The following is a 17,518-nucleotide window of genomic DNA, read 5'->3' on the forward strand; positions in this document are numbered from 1 at the left end:
CCCAACTGTCACATATATCACATCACATCCGATAATATAAACTTGACTGCCCAGTGTATATTCAATTTAATTGCGCCAAGTCTTTCGTAATACTCATAAAGCCTCCAGCTTCCCGAGGTCATAGATTACTGCACCGCTTCCGAAATTGCCACGGATGATCTAATATATCTATCTCCTAATAGTACAATACTCAATTCAAAGGATTGAGATATATATCATTATACTCACGACTCCACCACCTTCATTTCATCCCTTTAGTAGTATGTGGAAAGGAAACGTTTTTCCCATTTGATTTTCTAGTATTTGCTTTTGGCGGGAGGGGAAAGAGGAGGGGTGCATGGAATGGAATGAAAGGAAAGGGAGGGAGGAGGTGCACACAAAGGTAGAAATGACTGATACAGAAGAGGTAAGTAGAAGTAGACCAGAACGTCTTGAAGCAATAGAAATAGAGATATAGTGAGATAACAGAAGGAGATTAACAGGAATAGCGACGAAGAAGCTGCAATAAGAAGATGTGTATGAGTAAGAGAAATATGAACATGGATTGAGGTATTGAGGTTGATGGGTATACCTAGTGGATACTAGATATGGGTATGTATGTATTGGGGATATGGAAATATGTGAGGAAAGGGATGGATGGATGGATGAATAGATCTTGGGTGAGTAGCTGGAGGTAATAGAAGTAGAAGAAGAAGAAGAAAAAGAAGAAAAAGAGAGGTAAACTGATATTTCCGAAACAAACAATATAACCAAAAAGAAAGATGAAAACAGGGGAAGGGGAGCAAGAAAGAAACATGTGAGGGGACGAGTAAAATAGTAAACTATCCAAAGTATCGTGTGAATCTGCTGCTCTATTTTATTATAGATGATGTACGTGTATTACTACCCATCACATGAACTATTCTTTTCCATTTGATGATTTACCATTTACCATTTACCATTTACCATATACCATATACCATATACCACGAACCGGTATATATCTATCTCACCACATTGCTAATTGCTACACCATATACTACACTACTCTCTGACCATCAACACGAAATCGAAATCAAAATCAAAATCAAGCCACCAAGTATCCGAATACAGAATCAGAATGAGAGAGGGCGAGGGCGAGTCCAGCTCTGGGGAAGAAGACCTCGTGACCTGAGTATATGATATCGAAATTATGTACACATAGGTATATAAACGAACGGATGAATCAACAAGGAGATAGAAACAATCTGTTAGGAGAGGAATGTAGCAGCACGTCAATGAACCATGGAATGAATGGGTTATTGATTGGTATTTCAATAACAAAGTACCTACGTATACGTTATTACTTTTCTAGTTTGGAGGTATGCTTATACGTGATGTGATGATACCTATATATGTATCTTATATTTGGGGTTATAAATATCATGCTTAATTCATGAAGTATCTAGGTAGCTAATAATGGAGGTAATATTGGTGTTGGGGGTAATTCATGAAGTTGTTGGGGGGTTATTTATAACCCTTCTCAAGGCGTTATTAGTAACCCTCCCCAATAACCCTCCCCAATAACCCTCCCCAATAACCCTCCCCAATAACCCTCCCCAATAACCCTCCCCAATAACCCTCCCCAATAACCCTCCCCAACAACCCTCCCCAATAACCCTCCCCAAAATACCACCCAAAACACCACTGGAACAATCGTCGTCAGCAGAGCTACTAGAACTAGGTAATGATACTGAAGTACCCAATAAATCAAAAGAAAGCCCTCCAGCTTCCAAGGTTATTCTAGTCATAATGAAAGGTTCTAGAAGCAATTCGAATATTAATTTTGATTTTGCCTTGAGGGAAGGAAGGAGGTTCTATCTATCAAATCAAATCAAAATCAAAATCAAAATCAAAATCAAAATCAAAATCAAAATCAAAATCAAAATCAAAATCAAAATCAAAATCAAAATCAAAATCAAAATCAAAATCAAAATCAAAATCAAAATCAAAATCAAAATCAAAATCAAAATCAAAATCAAAATCAAAATCAAAATCAAAATCAAAAACAAAAACAGATGCTTTAATAAAAAAGCTTAGGTATGCGTACAACAAATGATGCGGATTTGGTCAAGGAGATTGTAGGGGGATGGTTTGGTCGAGCAATGGAAATAGTTGTGCGTGGGGATGGTTGGCAAGATGGTTGGCAAGATGGTTGGCAAGATGGTTGGCAAGATGGTTGGCAAGATGGTTGGCAAGATGGTTGGCAAGATGGTTGGCAAGATGTTGGGGACAGGCTGTTGCTGGATATAGTATCTAAGTATGAAGTGAAAGGTTTATATCACTCTTCTTCGTCATGATGTGAGATCTTTGTTTTTATTATATTGGGATATGACATCAGCGCCCGCGACATCTGAACATCAATTTCAAAGCCAACCTTCAAATCCCAATCGACTTCTAATAGGGAGATGTCGGGTACGTATAGCACCTTTGAAGAATCAAAAGTGGATTGGCATTGATTGGTTCACTTAACACAATCACTTAAAACAAGCACTTAACAACCGCTAAATTCTCACTCTCAACTACCTACTCGCTGTCGGTCCGCCTGCCTACTAGCTAGGTAACCAGTCCAGTGAACATGCTAAAATTTCACCATTCCACCACCTTCACACCCTAATCAGCGATGCCTTACTCTACGCATCTCGAAACCCTCGAAAACATCACGAGAGAAAGAAACTTGAGTAGAGAGGCCCATGTATACCCCGCCCAATCAAAATATTTGCACTTCAATCAAACTCCTAAGCCCTGCATCAATATCCATTGAAAATAAGTATCCATAACCAGACCATATGAACACCCGTGAAAATATGCGTGAAATGCGTATGCCTTTATAAAATATCCATCCATCCATTATCTAGGACTGACCAAACTGTCCGCAAACGATTCAGGTGTACTTTAGATTTCCTCCATTGTACCCGCTGCCTCTTCATTATCATCGTCGTCGTCAAAACTAGCTACCGAGGACATGGTATCGTCATCTGATTCGTCGGCGCCCGCATCGTCTGCTGCGTCTTTACTTGCGTATTTCGTTACATATTCTGTATTTCATCAGTTCCCATCCCATCCACTTGCAAAATGCTTCCCAATAACATCCTTAAATACACACCTTTAACCTTTAAATCATACGCTTTCGAATCCCTCATAAGTAGTGCGGCGGCCTCTCCATTCAGTGGATCCGTTGGATTTGGATATCGAAGTAATTGCGGGAGGAACACTTCAAAGATATTGATCATATCGAACATTGGCGACCAAGTTTGATTTATCACATCGAGACAGACGGAACCGGATCTATGAAGATAGTCTCAGTAAGTAATCTGTTCCACCGTGTTGGTGGTGGGGAAAGGGCCTACAACTCATCGATATTAGGGTGAAAGATGCGGTTTTCGAAACCGATGCTGGGAGATTTGTAGGGATACTGATCTGGGAGTTCGACGTGGATTTTCCAGAGTCCGCCTTCGAATGGTGCTGTGGGGGTAGCGGTTAGTTTATGTGTTTGAGAGAAGGGAGTGTCGGAGGAGAGGGGAGAGGAAGTGAACTCACTCTCTGCTGGTCCCTTGAAGCGGACATAGAACTCTTGCCTATTATTGCCATTACATGAGCGGCCGATTCCAAAGTTCTCCTCGACATATTACATACACTAGATAAAGGGTTAGAATTTCTGCAGACTGTATGGGTATGTTTCCAACTCACTATTGTCATTTACAAGAGTCACCTCATAATCCGACATCAACCTATACTCCTGGTAAGCACTGAAGCATAAATCAATCGGACCAGCCGTGAAAAGGTGTCGCATACATCCTGTAATCACCCTGTTAGCTAAATTTCCTTAAAAAACAAGTCCTCAAGCAATAAACACTGACTTCATGACCTATATATCCAAACCCCGACGTTAGTCTCAACTCGTCCAAATAACGACTATGGGATACTACTTACATCAGTCTCAATCCTCCGTCTCGGACTAGACATTTTGACGCTTGAGTTTATGATATTTTATTCTGGATCACGCAAGTGTTCGACGTAAGGATTCAGTAATTTGTAGATTTAGAAAAATGGCAAAATGGTAAAATGGTGAAATAATGAGTTTATATGAGGAGAGAATTGATCTTGGAGTTTGTTGTAGTAGCTGCTAGACCGTGGACCGTACAGTCCTTATCTGAGCGATAAAGCGGTAACAATCGGTAGTTGCCGATTCATGCGCCCGCTTTGGTCTCGTGAGATGGTTTAAATGGTAGCTACTAGGTAGGTCGGTCCACGGGTAGGTATGTAATCTGTGTAATGATATAACAATAACGTGATAATACTTGCTCACGAGGTTTGGGGTTTGTCTTTGTCCGGATATGGATCGTGGATCAAGAAATATGAAGGCGAGGAGGGGTAAACACATCATCATATACTTTTCACCCACCCGAGCCACCTCAACCTGTATGATTCACAAGAACGCCTCAGTCTGTGATTGAACGATGAAAGACAATTCGCAGGTACACCACAGCACATTGCATGATCTGAATGCTGCTTTAGATATCTTGGAGTAGGACCATATTGAACGGTATTACGCCGGAAAGGAGGGAAACGAAACGCTTTTGATACCAAGGTTGTGATTCCACAGAAGTAAATCATCTAATCCCTATGGTTGTAAGATCTTACCATCTTCGTGCCATACCTACCTATCTATGTATGAACAATAACTCAGGTCCCAAAAGAATCAAGAGCATCTCATCTCATGCCACCTGCATCCATCATCACCCTTTTCTTCCGCCCAAACTACCGCCTCGGTTCCCCTTACATAATCTAGCCCCATCCCTCGGCCCAAAGAACCACCCCAAGCGACAAAACGAACCGCAAATAATGAAATAATCTCACTTTGAGCTCCAGTATGGAAACCACAGCGCAATAATCATCACGACCTCAACAAAAAGTTTGTTATGGACCTCCGCTATTCTTACAATGGCTCTCCATCATCCATCTTCAAAGTTTTCTAATCATCAATTTCAATCCGTGAGAATTTCTTTCCATCAATTCCAACCATGTCTTCATCATTTCCCATCATGAAGATGAGCACGCGCACACTATTGAAGCAATATTCACGACCAGCAACTTTTGCTGCTAGACTATTTCTGGCACAATGTCAAACTAGAAAAAGTTCGCATAGTCCTATGGGCTCACCGAGTGCGAGGAAGAAGGTCACCATGACTACATTGAGGTCCATGTATAAGAAAGGGGAACCTATCGCCGTAATGACGGCTCATGATTTCCCAAGTGGTCATGTCGCGGATGTCGCGGGTATGGATATTGTTTTAGTGGGAGATAGTTTGGCTATGGTAGCCTTGGGAATGGAGGATACTAGTGAGGTTATCATGGAAGAGATGTTGATGCATTGTCGTTCTGTATCGCGTGCTGCAAAAGCTGCTTTCACTGTATGTACATTCCCGTATTCCCTCAATTCATGCACCACCTCCTTTACTAACAAACCAAATCATCAGGTTGGAGATCTTCCTATGGGATCATATGAAATATCCCCCGAACAAGCTCTCGAGTCCGCTTTTCGATTTGTGAAGGAAGGTCGAATGCAAGGCATTAAATTAGAAGGAGGTGCAGAAATGGCACCTACCATCAAGAAACTTACCACCGCAGGCATTCCAGTCCTAGGTCATATAGGCCTCACACCCCAACGCCAAAACTCACTCGGTGGCTTCCGCGTGCAAGGTAAAACTTGTGCCGGTGCACTGAAAGTTCTCGAAGATGCACTCGCCGTCCAAGAAGCCGGCGCTTTCGCAACGGTCGTTGAAGCTGTTCCCCAAGAAGTTGCAAAACTCATAACCGAGAAGCTATCTATCCCTACAATCGGCATTGGCGCAGGAAATGGTTGCTCGGGACAAGTTTTGGTGCAAGTTGACATGACTGGCAATTTCCCACCCGGCCGATTCCTCCCAAAGTTTGTAAAGAAATATGGTGATGTCTGGAGCGAAAGCTTAAAAGCCATTACGGAATACCGCGAAGAAACGAAGTCTCGAGCCTACCCAGCCCCAGAGCATACATATCCGATTCCAGAGAAGGAGCTCGAGGAATTTCGAAGTGCGATTAGCAAAATAGATTGAGGTTTTGTGGGTGGATTATCGATGTTGTTGGATCGCAGGCGTATTTGTCCAGCTTTTAGATTCCCAATATTTGCTTAGCTTTTAGATGCACGATAGCAATATAATTTTTTTGTATACCGACCCAAATCTAGTTTAGAAAGCAATTGAATACCCCATGTTAACCGTTTCGTTTGAATGTTTGAATGACTGTCTACCGTGTATCGCATGGTTCGTTCAATCATCCAAATGCCGGCGTCATCGAATAGGTGACAATAAGCTGGTCCTTCGAATCCTTAAAACACTATTCCAAAAATTAGCATTGATCCAACCCAAACCCTCATCCCACACTCCCCATAACCAATCCCATAAACCACTCACCCTATGCAAATTCCCCACCACCTCATCCAACGCCGGCGCAAAACAGCTATTCACATACAAGAACACACTTTCCCTCTCCCCCCCTCCCCCCGCATTCCGATCCAACTTCAACACCCTCCTCAAATACGCCACGACCGTCTCAAACCTCTGTGTCGAACTAATCCTCGACACCGGTCTCTGCAACGCGGGCGCCGACCCAATCGGCTGGAACCGCACCGTGATTTTCGGAGTGGGAAATACAAATGCAGAGTCGAGCGCGGTGCTGGAGTCGCGCGGGAGATTGGTGAGCAGGAGGGAGGAGGTCATGGTGAGGGGGAGAGTGGGGGAGGAGGGAGGGAGATCCGGGATGCCTGAGGAGTGGGTGCGTGGGTGTGTAGGGAAGGAGGCGGTGGGGGTTGTGGGGGTGGGCGTGCGGGAGGGGAGGGGAGAGGTGTCGGGGTTGGGAGAGCTCATTGTTTCGTGGTGTGGCTTGGGTTTGTGTGTGTGTGTGAGTTGGTTGTGTTTTGTTTGGTGGCTGGAAATTCGATTGTGAATGGCTGCGGAAATGGTCGGTTTAATCTTGATGTAACAGATTATCACGGAATGTTGTGCAATGTGAGGATGAGTCTGGTGGACGAGATTGTACGATGATGGGAATGAATCAGACGAGGCTGAGGCAGATGAATATGATGCGGACTTTCGATGCGGAGTTGCGGCCGACTGGGTGGAGAGTGGGGCAAGGATTTCATGTGAACCCATATTTTAAGTTTCGGCAGACTACTTTTAAGCTCACCGGGAGATCACTAGGAGTTCACTGGGGATACTCGATTTACCAGGAATAATAATCTTTCCCTCGTGCTACTAGTAGTATTTATGAATTAAAATGGGCTCATTGGAAAGAAATGCATGGTAAAGCTCCATGGGTAAAGTACTCAGCATCTATTCGGACGTTATCAATCTCGATTGATTTGTGGGTATATATATATACATTTATACTTTTTTGCTCGGAGTGGTATACATCATTATCATACAATTCATTTATCCCCCTTCGTTTAACCGCGTAAAGCTTCGATATCTACAACCTCCTTCACGGCCTCGGTAGTTAGTACTAGAGGTGAATCCTCCTGTATACAAACGCTATCCTCAATTCTGATACCCATGCCCCTAAAATGAGCTGGCCAGCGCTCATCATTTGGTACATAAATTCCCGGCTCGATCGTAATACAATGTCCTTCCCTGAGAAGATTACTTCGAGAGTATCCTGGAGTGTCGTGAACATCAAGTCCAATATAATGGCCGACGTGATGTGGAAACAAGGTATCGATAGCATTTCCAGACATATCGAATCCTAGTTGTTTCAATTGATCTGTGAGACCATTTCTGGTAACTGCATGGATTTTATCCAAAGTCATGTTTGAACTCTCCCTGCATAGCGCAACACTACTTCGTTGTACCCTTAAAAGTGCTTCGTAGAGATCTTTCTGGGCATCTGTGAATTTGCCATTGATGGGCCATGTCCGAGTGATATCCGTAATATATCCACCATATTGTCCACCGGCGTCTACCAGGACAAGCTCGCCATCTCGTAGTACATCGTTGTTGGAAACGTAATGTATGCTCTGGGCATTTCTTCCACCTCCAATGACTGGCACATAAGCATTCTTCTCACAACCTCCGATTTTAAAATCAAAGTCAAGAAATGCGCCAAGATGTTTCTCTTCAGTCCATCGTTTCCGCATAGCATTTGTAAAAGATCTGCCGGAGATTCTACCTGCTTTCCGCATATTTTCGATTTCGGCGTCACTTTTGATCGCCCTTAATTCATTTATCAACGGCCCAATTGGTTTCGATTTTTTTGCTTTAGCATCGCGGAATAGTTGCATAAGATCCTTTTGTTTCATTACACCTTGGATCGAGTCCAGAGTACCCCCAAGGAAAGATTCTTTGACATCCATATATATTTCACTAGCTCCCTCAATAAGTGGCCTTAGATGTGAAGCTGCCTGGTTGACATCTCCAGACTGTGTCAATGTTAGTATTGTTATTGTTTGCGAAGTGTTGTAGAAATTGGTGTCTTACTTCATCTGCATTAAAAACATCCAAGGCAGCTTGTTCCCCAGATCTAGCACCATCCCAAAGTTCTGCCTGCGGGTCTTTAGGTCTAACAAATAGATGAAATATAAATTCTGAAGACTCCAATCTCTGTATTACTGCAATTGCCTCCGGTTCATTAAATCCAGTAAGATAGAAGAAATTTGATTGCTGGTGAAATTCATGAAATACGGCGCCAGACCTATATTTGATATCTGCCCCTCTTAAGATGGCGATTGAATTTGGAGGAAGTTTTGCAGCGAAATCTGCTCGTCGATCCGCATATTCTTGCGCCGAGATACCTGGAGTGACTGATCACTTTGTTTAGTTTTGTTGTAATTATACCATTGAAGTCTTCTCCATACCTTCTCCAGCATTAAGTAAATGCGGATGGGTTTCATGAACCGGTTGACCAAATTGAAGTTCTGAAGCTGATATGGAAGCATACGTCCTTCTTGGTTGATGTGTTGTGTGACATCTTGTTGCTGCAGACGATACTTGAGCTTGACATCGAGGTCTTGAAGATATTATTGATGAAGATGATATTCCTCTCCTCCTACTGGTCCCTTCCAATTGCTGGAACAGTGCTCTTGTTCTTCTACCACACTTCATGATAGAGATTAGCAATTGACCGCTGACGGGATTGAGGTTCTCGAGTCTTTCCTTGTACTGTGTAAGTATACAAGAGGAAGATAATATATATTATTTTCTGCGACTCAACCTTAGTATTTCGTTATGTCATGTTCTAGTTCCTCTTACCAAGGTAGGTAGTTTATACATACCCGACCTAGTAGTCATAGACTCATAGTACCGTCCTATATCATGAGCATTATCAAGCATAAATTGGAAAGGTTTAATTGGTTTAAAGGGTTCGAGATTAGCTCCAAATTACTCGAGTATTGACCTAGACGGGTAGTATTTTAGCATTGGATTAGGATCTTATTAGTATCTCCCTAGTAAATAGCATCTAATTAGTATTTACCAGGTATTATCCATAATCCGTCCTGACAAACCGGGGAAGGTAATTTAAATTGGTTGCTGTGTTGCTGAGTGAATATAATCGATGAATCCACTTCGCGCTCTTTTAAGCCTTTTGTTGTCTACCATAACATCCAAACCTGGTAGTCCTCTGTAGTCATCATCACATCCAAAAAATTAAAGGAACCTTACCCTACCCATAAACCATAACCATAACATCGACCATACAAAAGATTGACACTTCACTTCACACCACCCACCCAAAAAAATAAACATCCACTCCAGCATTATCCCAACCCACATTCATTGAATTGTGTGGTGTTCACGACTCTTTGGTGTTAATTCATTCCAATGCTGCTCACTTCCCCAGACTCTTGAATTATATTTACTAATGTCTACATAAAAATAAGAGCTTCAAGGAAGTGGTGATAAACCGTGTCAAAAGTCGCGTGCTAGAACCACCCCACTCCACTCCTTCACAGGAATTTCTCTGTCCTACACAGAGAGTATTGATATCTTTTCATATGGCAACAGTATCACTATCTCCATTACCTGTCACATTAGCAACCAATATGTCGACCAGGAGGCAGCCTCTCTCCACCATCTCCAATGTCGCCAACTCCCCATATCGAGCGGTAGCTTCCACCACAACTAAACAAAAACGATCATACGCCAACATACAACGCGAAGATGCATACGGACAACCACCCCCGGCGAAAAAGCAGATGCTGGATGCACATCACCAAACCTTAAGAACGCCTCCACGTCAAAGTATTAGCCAAGTATCGGGTGAAGGAAGGATTTTTACTCGGAGATCAACTCAGCCATCCAATTTTGAACGAAAGTGTGTGGCAGCTAGAGGTGATAGAGGTGCTCAACAACAGCAGATTACAAAGGCGGATAAGGTGCCTGAGGAGAATTTGGAATCGATACGCCAATGGCAAAAGCATTATAGGAAGAGTTTTCCCAAATTCGTCTTCTACTTTGAGAGTATACCAGAGGATGTCCGACTTAAATATACTAAACAAGTTCTCGCCCTAGGTGCAGTAAGTAAAGTCTCTGTGTAAGTAATTGGGTATCGTGGATTGTATTGACATCTTCTCAGCGCGACGAAAAGTTCTTCTCGAATGAGGTCACTCATGTCGTCACCACTCGATCGATTCCACCGGAGACCCCATTTACTTCTTCAACTACCGCCGAGTTACATTCGCAACACGGCACTATTAACCCCTCTTTGCTAGACAGATCATCCGAGACTGCAGATTCAAGGGAATCTCGATCGAAGTTTACATTTGAAGCTCCAGGTGGTAGAAGACTTAACACACAAGGACATGATGGAGACACACGACGACAACAAGTCCGTAGCTCGGATGTACTATACAAGGCGCGAGAGTTGGGGATGAAGATATGGGCATTGGAAAAGTTGCAACGAATGATGACAACAATGTTTGACACAGATACTGGTTACCAAACAGCACATAGTCACAACACAAGGAGTCATTCCGTTCAGGGTGGGACGATAAGCAGAGGAGGCCGAGAAGCTGACCTATCCCAATTATTGAGGAATGAACGAATTTATGGACCATCCGATCGAGACCTTAGCGTCGCTACAAAAGAAATGACTATATTCAGAGGGCCTTATATCTACATTCACGATATCGATGAAAAGCAAAAGCCAATTATGGTTCGAGAATATAACAAAGTTGCCCGCAAAGAAGAGGGAGATTGGCCTCAATTCCGTAGTGTTGCAAATGGCAAGTGTCCATTTGTGGAGGAAGTAGAGTACAGTCGCCGTGAGGTGGAGAAAGAAAAGGAATTGATCCGTATCCAAAGGCAAAAGGAAAAGGAGAGGGCTGCAGTTCCAAGGACACGAGCTGCTGCTGCGGTAGAAGCAGCTAAAATGCAACCACCAAAGGCAATCAGCAAACGAGCACTATCCCAACTTGATGATGGAGCAAATAGAAGCGTTACTGTTTCGACAAATCAAGCTAATCCATTTGATACTGATAGAAGTAATCGTGCAGAACTTGAGTCTTCTTCTCGAGGACAAAACGCGTTCGTCAGTCGTGCTGGCGTTGGTAGATTGTTTGGAGGTGAGCCTGTTGCATCGGGAGTTCAACCATCGAACATTACTTCTGCTATTCGCTCTCAAATGATTTCTTCAACTGCAGCTCAACCAGGACTCAAAGCTGGAACAAGTAAAGAGATACATGGGCTGCAGAGAAAGGTTCTTGAGAAGACGAATGGTGGAACCGGATCCCATCGTTTGACTGACATCACTGCTGCTGTGAGAGAAGATACAGCCACTCGCCCCGCAAAGCGTGAGGCACAAAAGAAACTTGGTGTAATTGAAGAGGATGATGTTCCTACAGAAAAAGAAGAAGCGGCAAGAAAGATGGAAGCTTCTCGCAAAGCAAAAGCTGTTCAGCAAAGAAAGCTTGAGAAGCGTGATCCAAAGCCCGGATACTGTGAAAATTGCGCTGATAAATTTGAAGACTTTGATGAGGTAAATTCCTTTTCATCTGGTGATTTATACTATACTAATTATTATATAGCATGTTGTCTCACGCAAACATCGTAAATTCGCGGAAAAGCTCGAGAATTGGAAAGAACTCGACGCCTTACTAAATCAACTGGTTCGACCTCTTTTATGATCCATGTATCATTCGCTTCGCAAACGTACTTTCAACCAGTCATATGAATTCATATTTGAAATTCCACAACAGCTTGCCCAATACAAACTAATAATATAACGGCGTTCATTCATCGGGGCTTACATATGAAAAACCAAAAAGGGGTTGTCACAGCAGAAACATTACAATCACAGCTTATGTTCCAAACTTTGTCCTTTGCTCCTTACATACCACAATACCCAACCATTCACGGTTACATTTTTCCCGAGAGGACTAGATGAAGGGATGGGTAATGTTGTTTGCTTTTGGGGCCATGTTACTTGTCATTGTTTGGTTTGAGTTTAGATTTAGCATTTACATAGGGGTTGGCGTTTTTCTCTTTTTTACATTTGTGCTGATTCTTTTTCTTTCTCGTTGGGGAATGGGGCGTTATTGGTTTTAAGGCGTGCTGTCGCTTTCGCTGAAGTTGAGGCTTGTTGATGGGCATGGCATGGCTGGCGAGCATCTTGTTCATGCACTTCATAGCGGAATGTCGTTTGTTTGTGTCTTATGGTGTATATGAGGAGGAGTAAGAGGTTTGAGATGAGGAAGTAAGAGAGTAAGAATGTTAGAAGAGGAGTTGATGGCTATAAGTACATAGCATGAGATGGAATTTGATGATGTGTTCAGAAATCACTTTACTTGGGGGAAGGGGGGAAGGGGAGTGATCTTTCAATGTACATATATGTATGTGTATGTCGGTCAATGAATGACTACATCAATGAATAAAGAATGAAAGACGATGAGAATCAAAATAAAAATGAAAATGAGATTATAGTCATTATATGATAATGTAACGGGGTTGGGTTCTCGCTTAATCTAGATCTTTAGAGTTGGAAGTCGAATGAAGTGAATGTATATATTTAAATATAGGTCAATATAGTGATGGAAGTATCTTGACATAGTCGCTGCACCGAGTCGTGTCGGCACCTATCTGTGGCTCGGGTCGGCGGCAACCGAGCGGCGGGACCAGCGGGCTGCTTTCTGAACGATAGGGGCGGACCGAGGCGTGGGGTGGATGCGAGGCGGGGGGCGAGAACGGCGCCGCCGAATAGCGGGGGGCGCAAAGGCGGCCGCGCCGGCGCCGGCCCGTGGAACCGCCGCGCGCCAACGTGGCGGGCAAGCGGGCAAAGCGGGGCGCAAAGTGCCCCGCGCAACGGCGGGGGTAAGGGCCCGCGCAAGGGCCCCCTGAAACGGCCCCGCGAACGCCCCGAACCCCCCGGAACGGCCCCCGCGGAAGGCCCCGCGTACGGCCCCGCGGAACGGCCCCTGGGAACGCGCGCTAACTTCCGGTCAATTTCCTTTTTCAACTTTTCCTCTCAATTTCCCCTTTCAATTTCCTCTCTCAACTTTCTTTCTCAATTTTCCTTTCTCAATTTTCCTTTTCAACTTTTTCTTTCAATTTCCTCTCTCAATTTCCCCTTTTAATTTCCCTTCTCAACTTCCCCTTTCAACTTCCCCTCTTAACATCTCCTCTCTCACCCGGATTATATATATCACATCACTCACATCACTCACATCACTCACATCACTCACATCACTCACATCACTCACATCACTCACATCACTCACATCACTCACATCACTCACATCATAATAACCCCATCACCATAAACCTAAACCCAACCTCAACCACTCAACCACATATAACCACATATAACCATAACCACAACCACAACCACAACCACAACCACAACCACAACCTCAACCACATATAACCACATATAACCACAACCACAACCACAACCACAACCACAACCACAACCACAACCACAACCACAACCACAACCACAACCACAACCACAACCACAACCACAACCACAACCACAACCACAAGCCTCTCTCCTCTCCCCTCTCTCCTCTTCTTTTTCCTTCATTTTCCTCCCCACCCTTCCCCATTCCTACAAATACCCTAACCCCCTTCCTACAAATACCCCAACCCCCCTCCTACAAATACCCCCAAGACTTAAAGAGTAAATCTCCATCTCCATCTCCATCTCCATCTCCATCTCCATCTCCATCTCTATCTTCATCTCTATTTTCATTTTATAATAATATAATACAAAATCACTAGAGATAATTTATTCTTATTCATTCATTCATCTATTATTCTAATATCCATGCTTTATTTATATAACTCTACTATATCAGACTATATCAGATTAGTAGGGTGTCTAGTCCTCAGTCTTACTTCCTTCGCTTATGAATGTAATAAAATACAATACAATACATACATTTATATCGCATCGCATCGCATTATATCATATCACTTCACTTCACTTTACTTCACCTCTTCAAGTAAAAGAAAAGAGAAACTTTTATCTTCTTATCCGACTCCATATAAACATCTATATATATGGGACCATGTAGATTTCGTTAATCATTGTATATCAACGCAGTAAGCACTTGAATCCATGCATGCATGTATATCTTTTTACTTCATCCATCCAATCCACCCATCCCATTCAACCCCGAACCACCCCACCCCGCCCCATTCCATTCCCCTTATATTCCCACCCTCTACCCTCTCAAATAAACTCATAGATCCACAATCTCATTACATGATTCTAATGTAAATGTATTTAAGCAGCAGTGACAACTTCTTCTTGAGTAATCAACTTTGTGATTTTACCAATGGCGATAGTTTGACCCTATTTAATATATATGTTAGTTTCCAATTTTCATTTCTCCTTTTCATCTCGCTAAAGCTAATGCCCCGAATAAGGATTCAAAACATACCTGATCTCTAAGAGTGAATCTACCCAATTGAGGATAATCTTCAAATTTCTCCACACAAACACTTCCGGCTCCACCAATAACCTCCATTCTAGCAATGATGGAATCACCCTTCTTTGCATGGGTTGGAGGAACTTTACTCTTTCTATTAGTACCCTTTTGCAGTTTATGCAATAACGCTGCGAAAGTGACCTCTTCAATAGCCGAATGGACGTGCATAACGCAATTGAAGCCAGCAGATAGAATACTCTTTAAATCCAAAACTCTAATTTGAGCTTCGAAAGTAGTAACGCAATGAACGAGACGTTTTGGCGAGCAAAGAACGAAACCGGGTAGAATATCTTCTTCTTCGATACCACGTAGACGAAGACGAACTTGGTCACCACATTGACCTGCGGGAATTTCATCTTCAGTCTCTCCATATGTCACCATAACTTCAACCTTTTCTTTGTTAGGCATCATGACAAGGTTCATTCCCTTCTTTACGACTCCAGATTCGATCTTACCCTCGACGAGGGTACCCATATCTCTGTATTTTCCATTAATTGGCATCATGAATGGTGCGTTGACTTTACGTTCGAGTTGAGTCATGTTGTCGAGGAATTCGAGGAGAGATGGTCCATCGTACCATGGGGCAACACCCTTAGGAATTCTGTCCTTGATACCCATGGTTACCTGTGCTGCAATTGGCATGAAGAAAACGTCGGTCTTAAGGTTGTAGCCAGTTCCTTTCAAGAATTGAGAAAGTTTGGTTGTGCACTCCTTGTATCTATCTTGGGACCATTCGACAGTTGGGTCATCCATCTTGTTAATGACGACAATAAGTTTGTTGACACCTTGAGTTTTTGCCAACATGGCATGCTCACGGGTTTGTCCTCCCTTTTCGAATCCAGTTTCGTATTCTCCCTTACGAGCGGAGATGACTAAAATTCCAACATCTGCTTGGGAAGCACCACCAATCATACTTGGTACGTAGGTTTTATGTCCAGGGGCATCCAAAATACTGTATCTCCGTTTTTCAGTCTCAAAATGTGCACGTCCAACTTCGACAGTCTTTCCTTTGGATCTCTCTTCTTTGGTCAAATCAAGAGCCCACGACAAATACCATGTCTCACGACCCATTTCCTTAGCCTCTTTCTTGTTCTTTTCCATGGTTCTCTCGTCAACCATTCCGGTAGCGTAAAGGATAGAACCGCCAAGTGTCGATTTTCCAGCATCAACGTGTCCAATGAAAATAATGTTAACATGCTCCTTGCCGTAAATTTCCTTGAGGGTTTCCTCATCGACATCAGCTGCTTGCTCTTGCTCTACAGCATCTGCGGCACGAGCAGCTGCCTTTGCAGCGCCAGAAGTTCGGGAAGGTGATGAACGACCGGATGATGGTGTAGGAGAGGTCTTTCCACTGGCGGATGCAGGAGTCTTTTCAACTTTCTCGATAGCTTTTGCTGCAGTAACCTTAGCACCGGCTTCTGCGGATGCGGATGGCGTTTCCTTCTTTGGCTCTTCCTTCTTCGCAGGAGCTGGAGTACCAATAGAAAGGACCTTTGCCTTTGGCTTTGGCGCATCGCCTCCGATGCTTAAAACCTTTGGTGCATCTCCTCCAATGCTCAAAACTTTTGGTGCTCCATCCTTTACCGCTACAGGTTTGTTTAGATCTGCCGAACCATCAGCTGGTCTTTTTGCAATAGTTGGTGTTTGCCGAGGGGGTTGTGATGATTGAGCTGCTGCTTGTGGTTGTTGAGCATATCCAGGATATTGTTGCCCTGTAAAGGATTGTAGTCAGTATTTTGGACACTACCAATGTTCGCACACTGTAAAAAATCGGAGGGCCCTCGAGTCCATTCCGGGTTTCTACACTTTTCATAAAGGAGCCGAAAATAACCATAATTCCAAAATCCGTAGATAACTCACCGTATCCTGCATTATATCCACCTTGTTGATATCCTCCAGCATTGTAGCCTCCTTGTTGATATTGATTGTTGTACCCTTGTTGACCATATTGAGGATATCCACCATAACCTTGATTTTGATATTGAGCGAAATTCTGTTGTTGTCCATATTGATCATAAGCTCCTCCATATTGTTGATATTGTTGACCGGGTTGGAATGATTGTGCACCAGGCTGAAAGGAATTTGCGCCCGGTTGAAATGATCTAGCTTGAGGATTGGCATTCAAATTCATTCGTTGAGTTTGTTGTGAAAGATTATTATCTTCCTGAGCGGCTGGATCATCTTCCCATGAGTTGAGGTCCGACATATTTAGTGAAATTCGCGGATTTGTCTTGACGTGTAAGAAAAGATGTGTGGGTTGTGAACGAGGAATTGGAAAGGGCCAAAAAAACTAAAGGAATGGGGAAGAGAAGTGGCAGGTATTGGTGGGGCTAAAATAGGAATGATGAATCGTTTATCGTTTATCGTTTATCGTCTATGGAGGGGTTTTGGAATATTTTTGAGTGTATTGAGTACGAGGACTTGAGAGAGAATACTTGTAATATTTCTAATATTTCGATAATTAAATATATATACATATACATATACATATAACGATATATGACGGTACACGACTGTATATATGAATCTCAGTGACTCACA

The 17,518-nt window shown here is 43.1% G+C and overlaps 6 protein-coding genes across 6 annotated transcripts; 2 read left to right on the plus strand and 4 right to left on the minus strand.

Moving 5' to 3' along the window:
* Positions 1–2,913: 2,913 nt before the first annotated feature.
* EAE98_009463 (uncharacterized protein) lies at positions 2,914–3,984 on the minus strand (the record flags this gene model as incomplete). Its single annotated transcript, XM_038957084.1, has 6 exons — positions 2,914–3,056; positions 3,125–3,306; positions 3,369–3,483; positions 3,559–3,596; positions 3,655–3,683; positions 3,952–3,984. The coding sequence occupies 6 exons, from the start codon at positions 3,982–3,984 to the stop codon at positions 2,914–2,916; spliced, it is 540 nt and encodes a 179-aa protein (XP_038806557.1).
* Positions 3,985–5,042: 1,058 nt separating this feature from the next.
* Positions 5,043–6,113, plus strand: EAE98_009464 (uncharacterized protein; the record flags this gene model as incomplete). Its single annotated transcript, XM_038957085.1, has 2 exons — positions 5,043–5,432; positions 5,499–6,113. 2 exons carry the CDS (start codon positions 5,043–5,045, stop codon positions 6,111–6,113), a joined length of 1,005 nt encoding a protein of 334 aa, XP_038806558.1.
* EAE98_009465 (uncharacterized protein) lies at positions 6,092–6,923 on the minus strand (the record flags this gene model as incomplete). The annotated part of the gene is made up of 2 exons (XM_038957086.1): positions 6,092–6,393; positions 6,471–6,923. The coding sequence occupies 2 exons, from the start codon at positions 6,921–6,923 to the stop codon at positions 6,331–6,333; spliced, it is 516 nt and encodes a 171-aa protein (XP_038806559.1). The 3' UTR covers positions 6,092–6,330.
* Positions 6,924–7,372: 449 nt separating this feature from the next.
* On the minus strand, positions 7,373–9,293 carry EAE98_009466 (uncharacterized protein). Its single transcript, XM_038957087.1, has 3 exons — positions 8,906–9,293; positions 8,529–8,851; positions 7,373–8,470 (listed from the first exon to the last, which is right to left on the minus strand). Exons 1-3 carry the CDS (start codon positions 9,150–9,152, stop codon positions 7,502–7,504), a joined length of 1,539 nt encoding a protein of 512 aa, XP_038806560.1. The 5' UTR covers positions 9,153–9,293; the 3' UTR covers positions 7,373–7,501.
* A 797-nt stretch (positions 9,294–10,090) lies between these two features.
* Positions 10,091–12,172, plus strand: EAE98_009467 (uncharacterized protein; the record flags this gene model as incomplete). The annotated part of the gene is made up of 3 exons (XM_038957088.1): positions 10,091–10,564; positions 10,624–12,024; positions 12,074–12,172. The coding sequence occupies 3 exons, from the start codon at positions 10,091–10,093 to the stop codon at positions 12,170–12,172; spliced, it is 1,974 nt and encodes a 657-aa protein (XP_038806561.1).
* A 2,600-nt stretch (positions 12,173–14,772) lies between these two features.
* On the minus strand, positions 14,773–17,183 carry EAE98_009468 (uncharacterized protein; the record flags this gene model as incomplete). Its single annotated transcript, XM_038957089.1, has 3 exons — positions 14,773–14,841; positions 14,930–16,689; positions 16,838–17,183. 3 exons carry the CDS (start codon positions 17,181–17,183, stop codon positions 14,773–14,775), a joined length of 2,175 nt encoding a protein of 724 aa, XP_038806562.1.
* Positions 17,184–17,518: the final 335 nt, after the last annotated feature.

The sequence above is a fragment of the Botrytis deweyae genome (genome assembly GCF_014898535.1).
Source record: "Botrytis deweyae strain B1 chromosome Unknown BDEW_028, whole genome shotgun sequence".
Taxonomy (NCBI): domain Eukaryota; kingdom Fungi; phylum Ascomycota; class Leotiomycetes; order Helotiales; family Sclerotiniaceae; genus Botrytis; species Botrytis deweyae.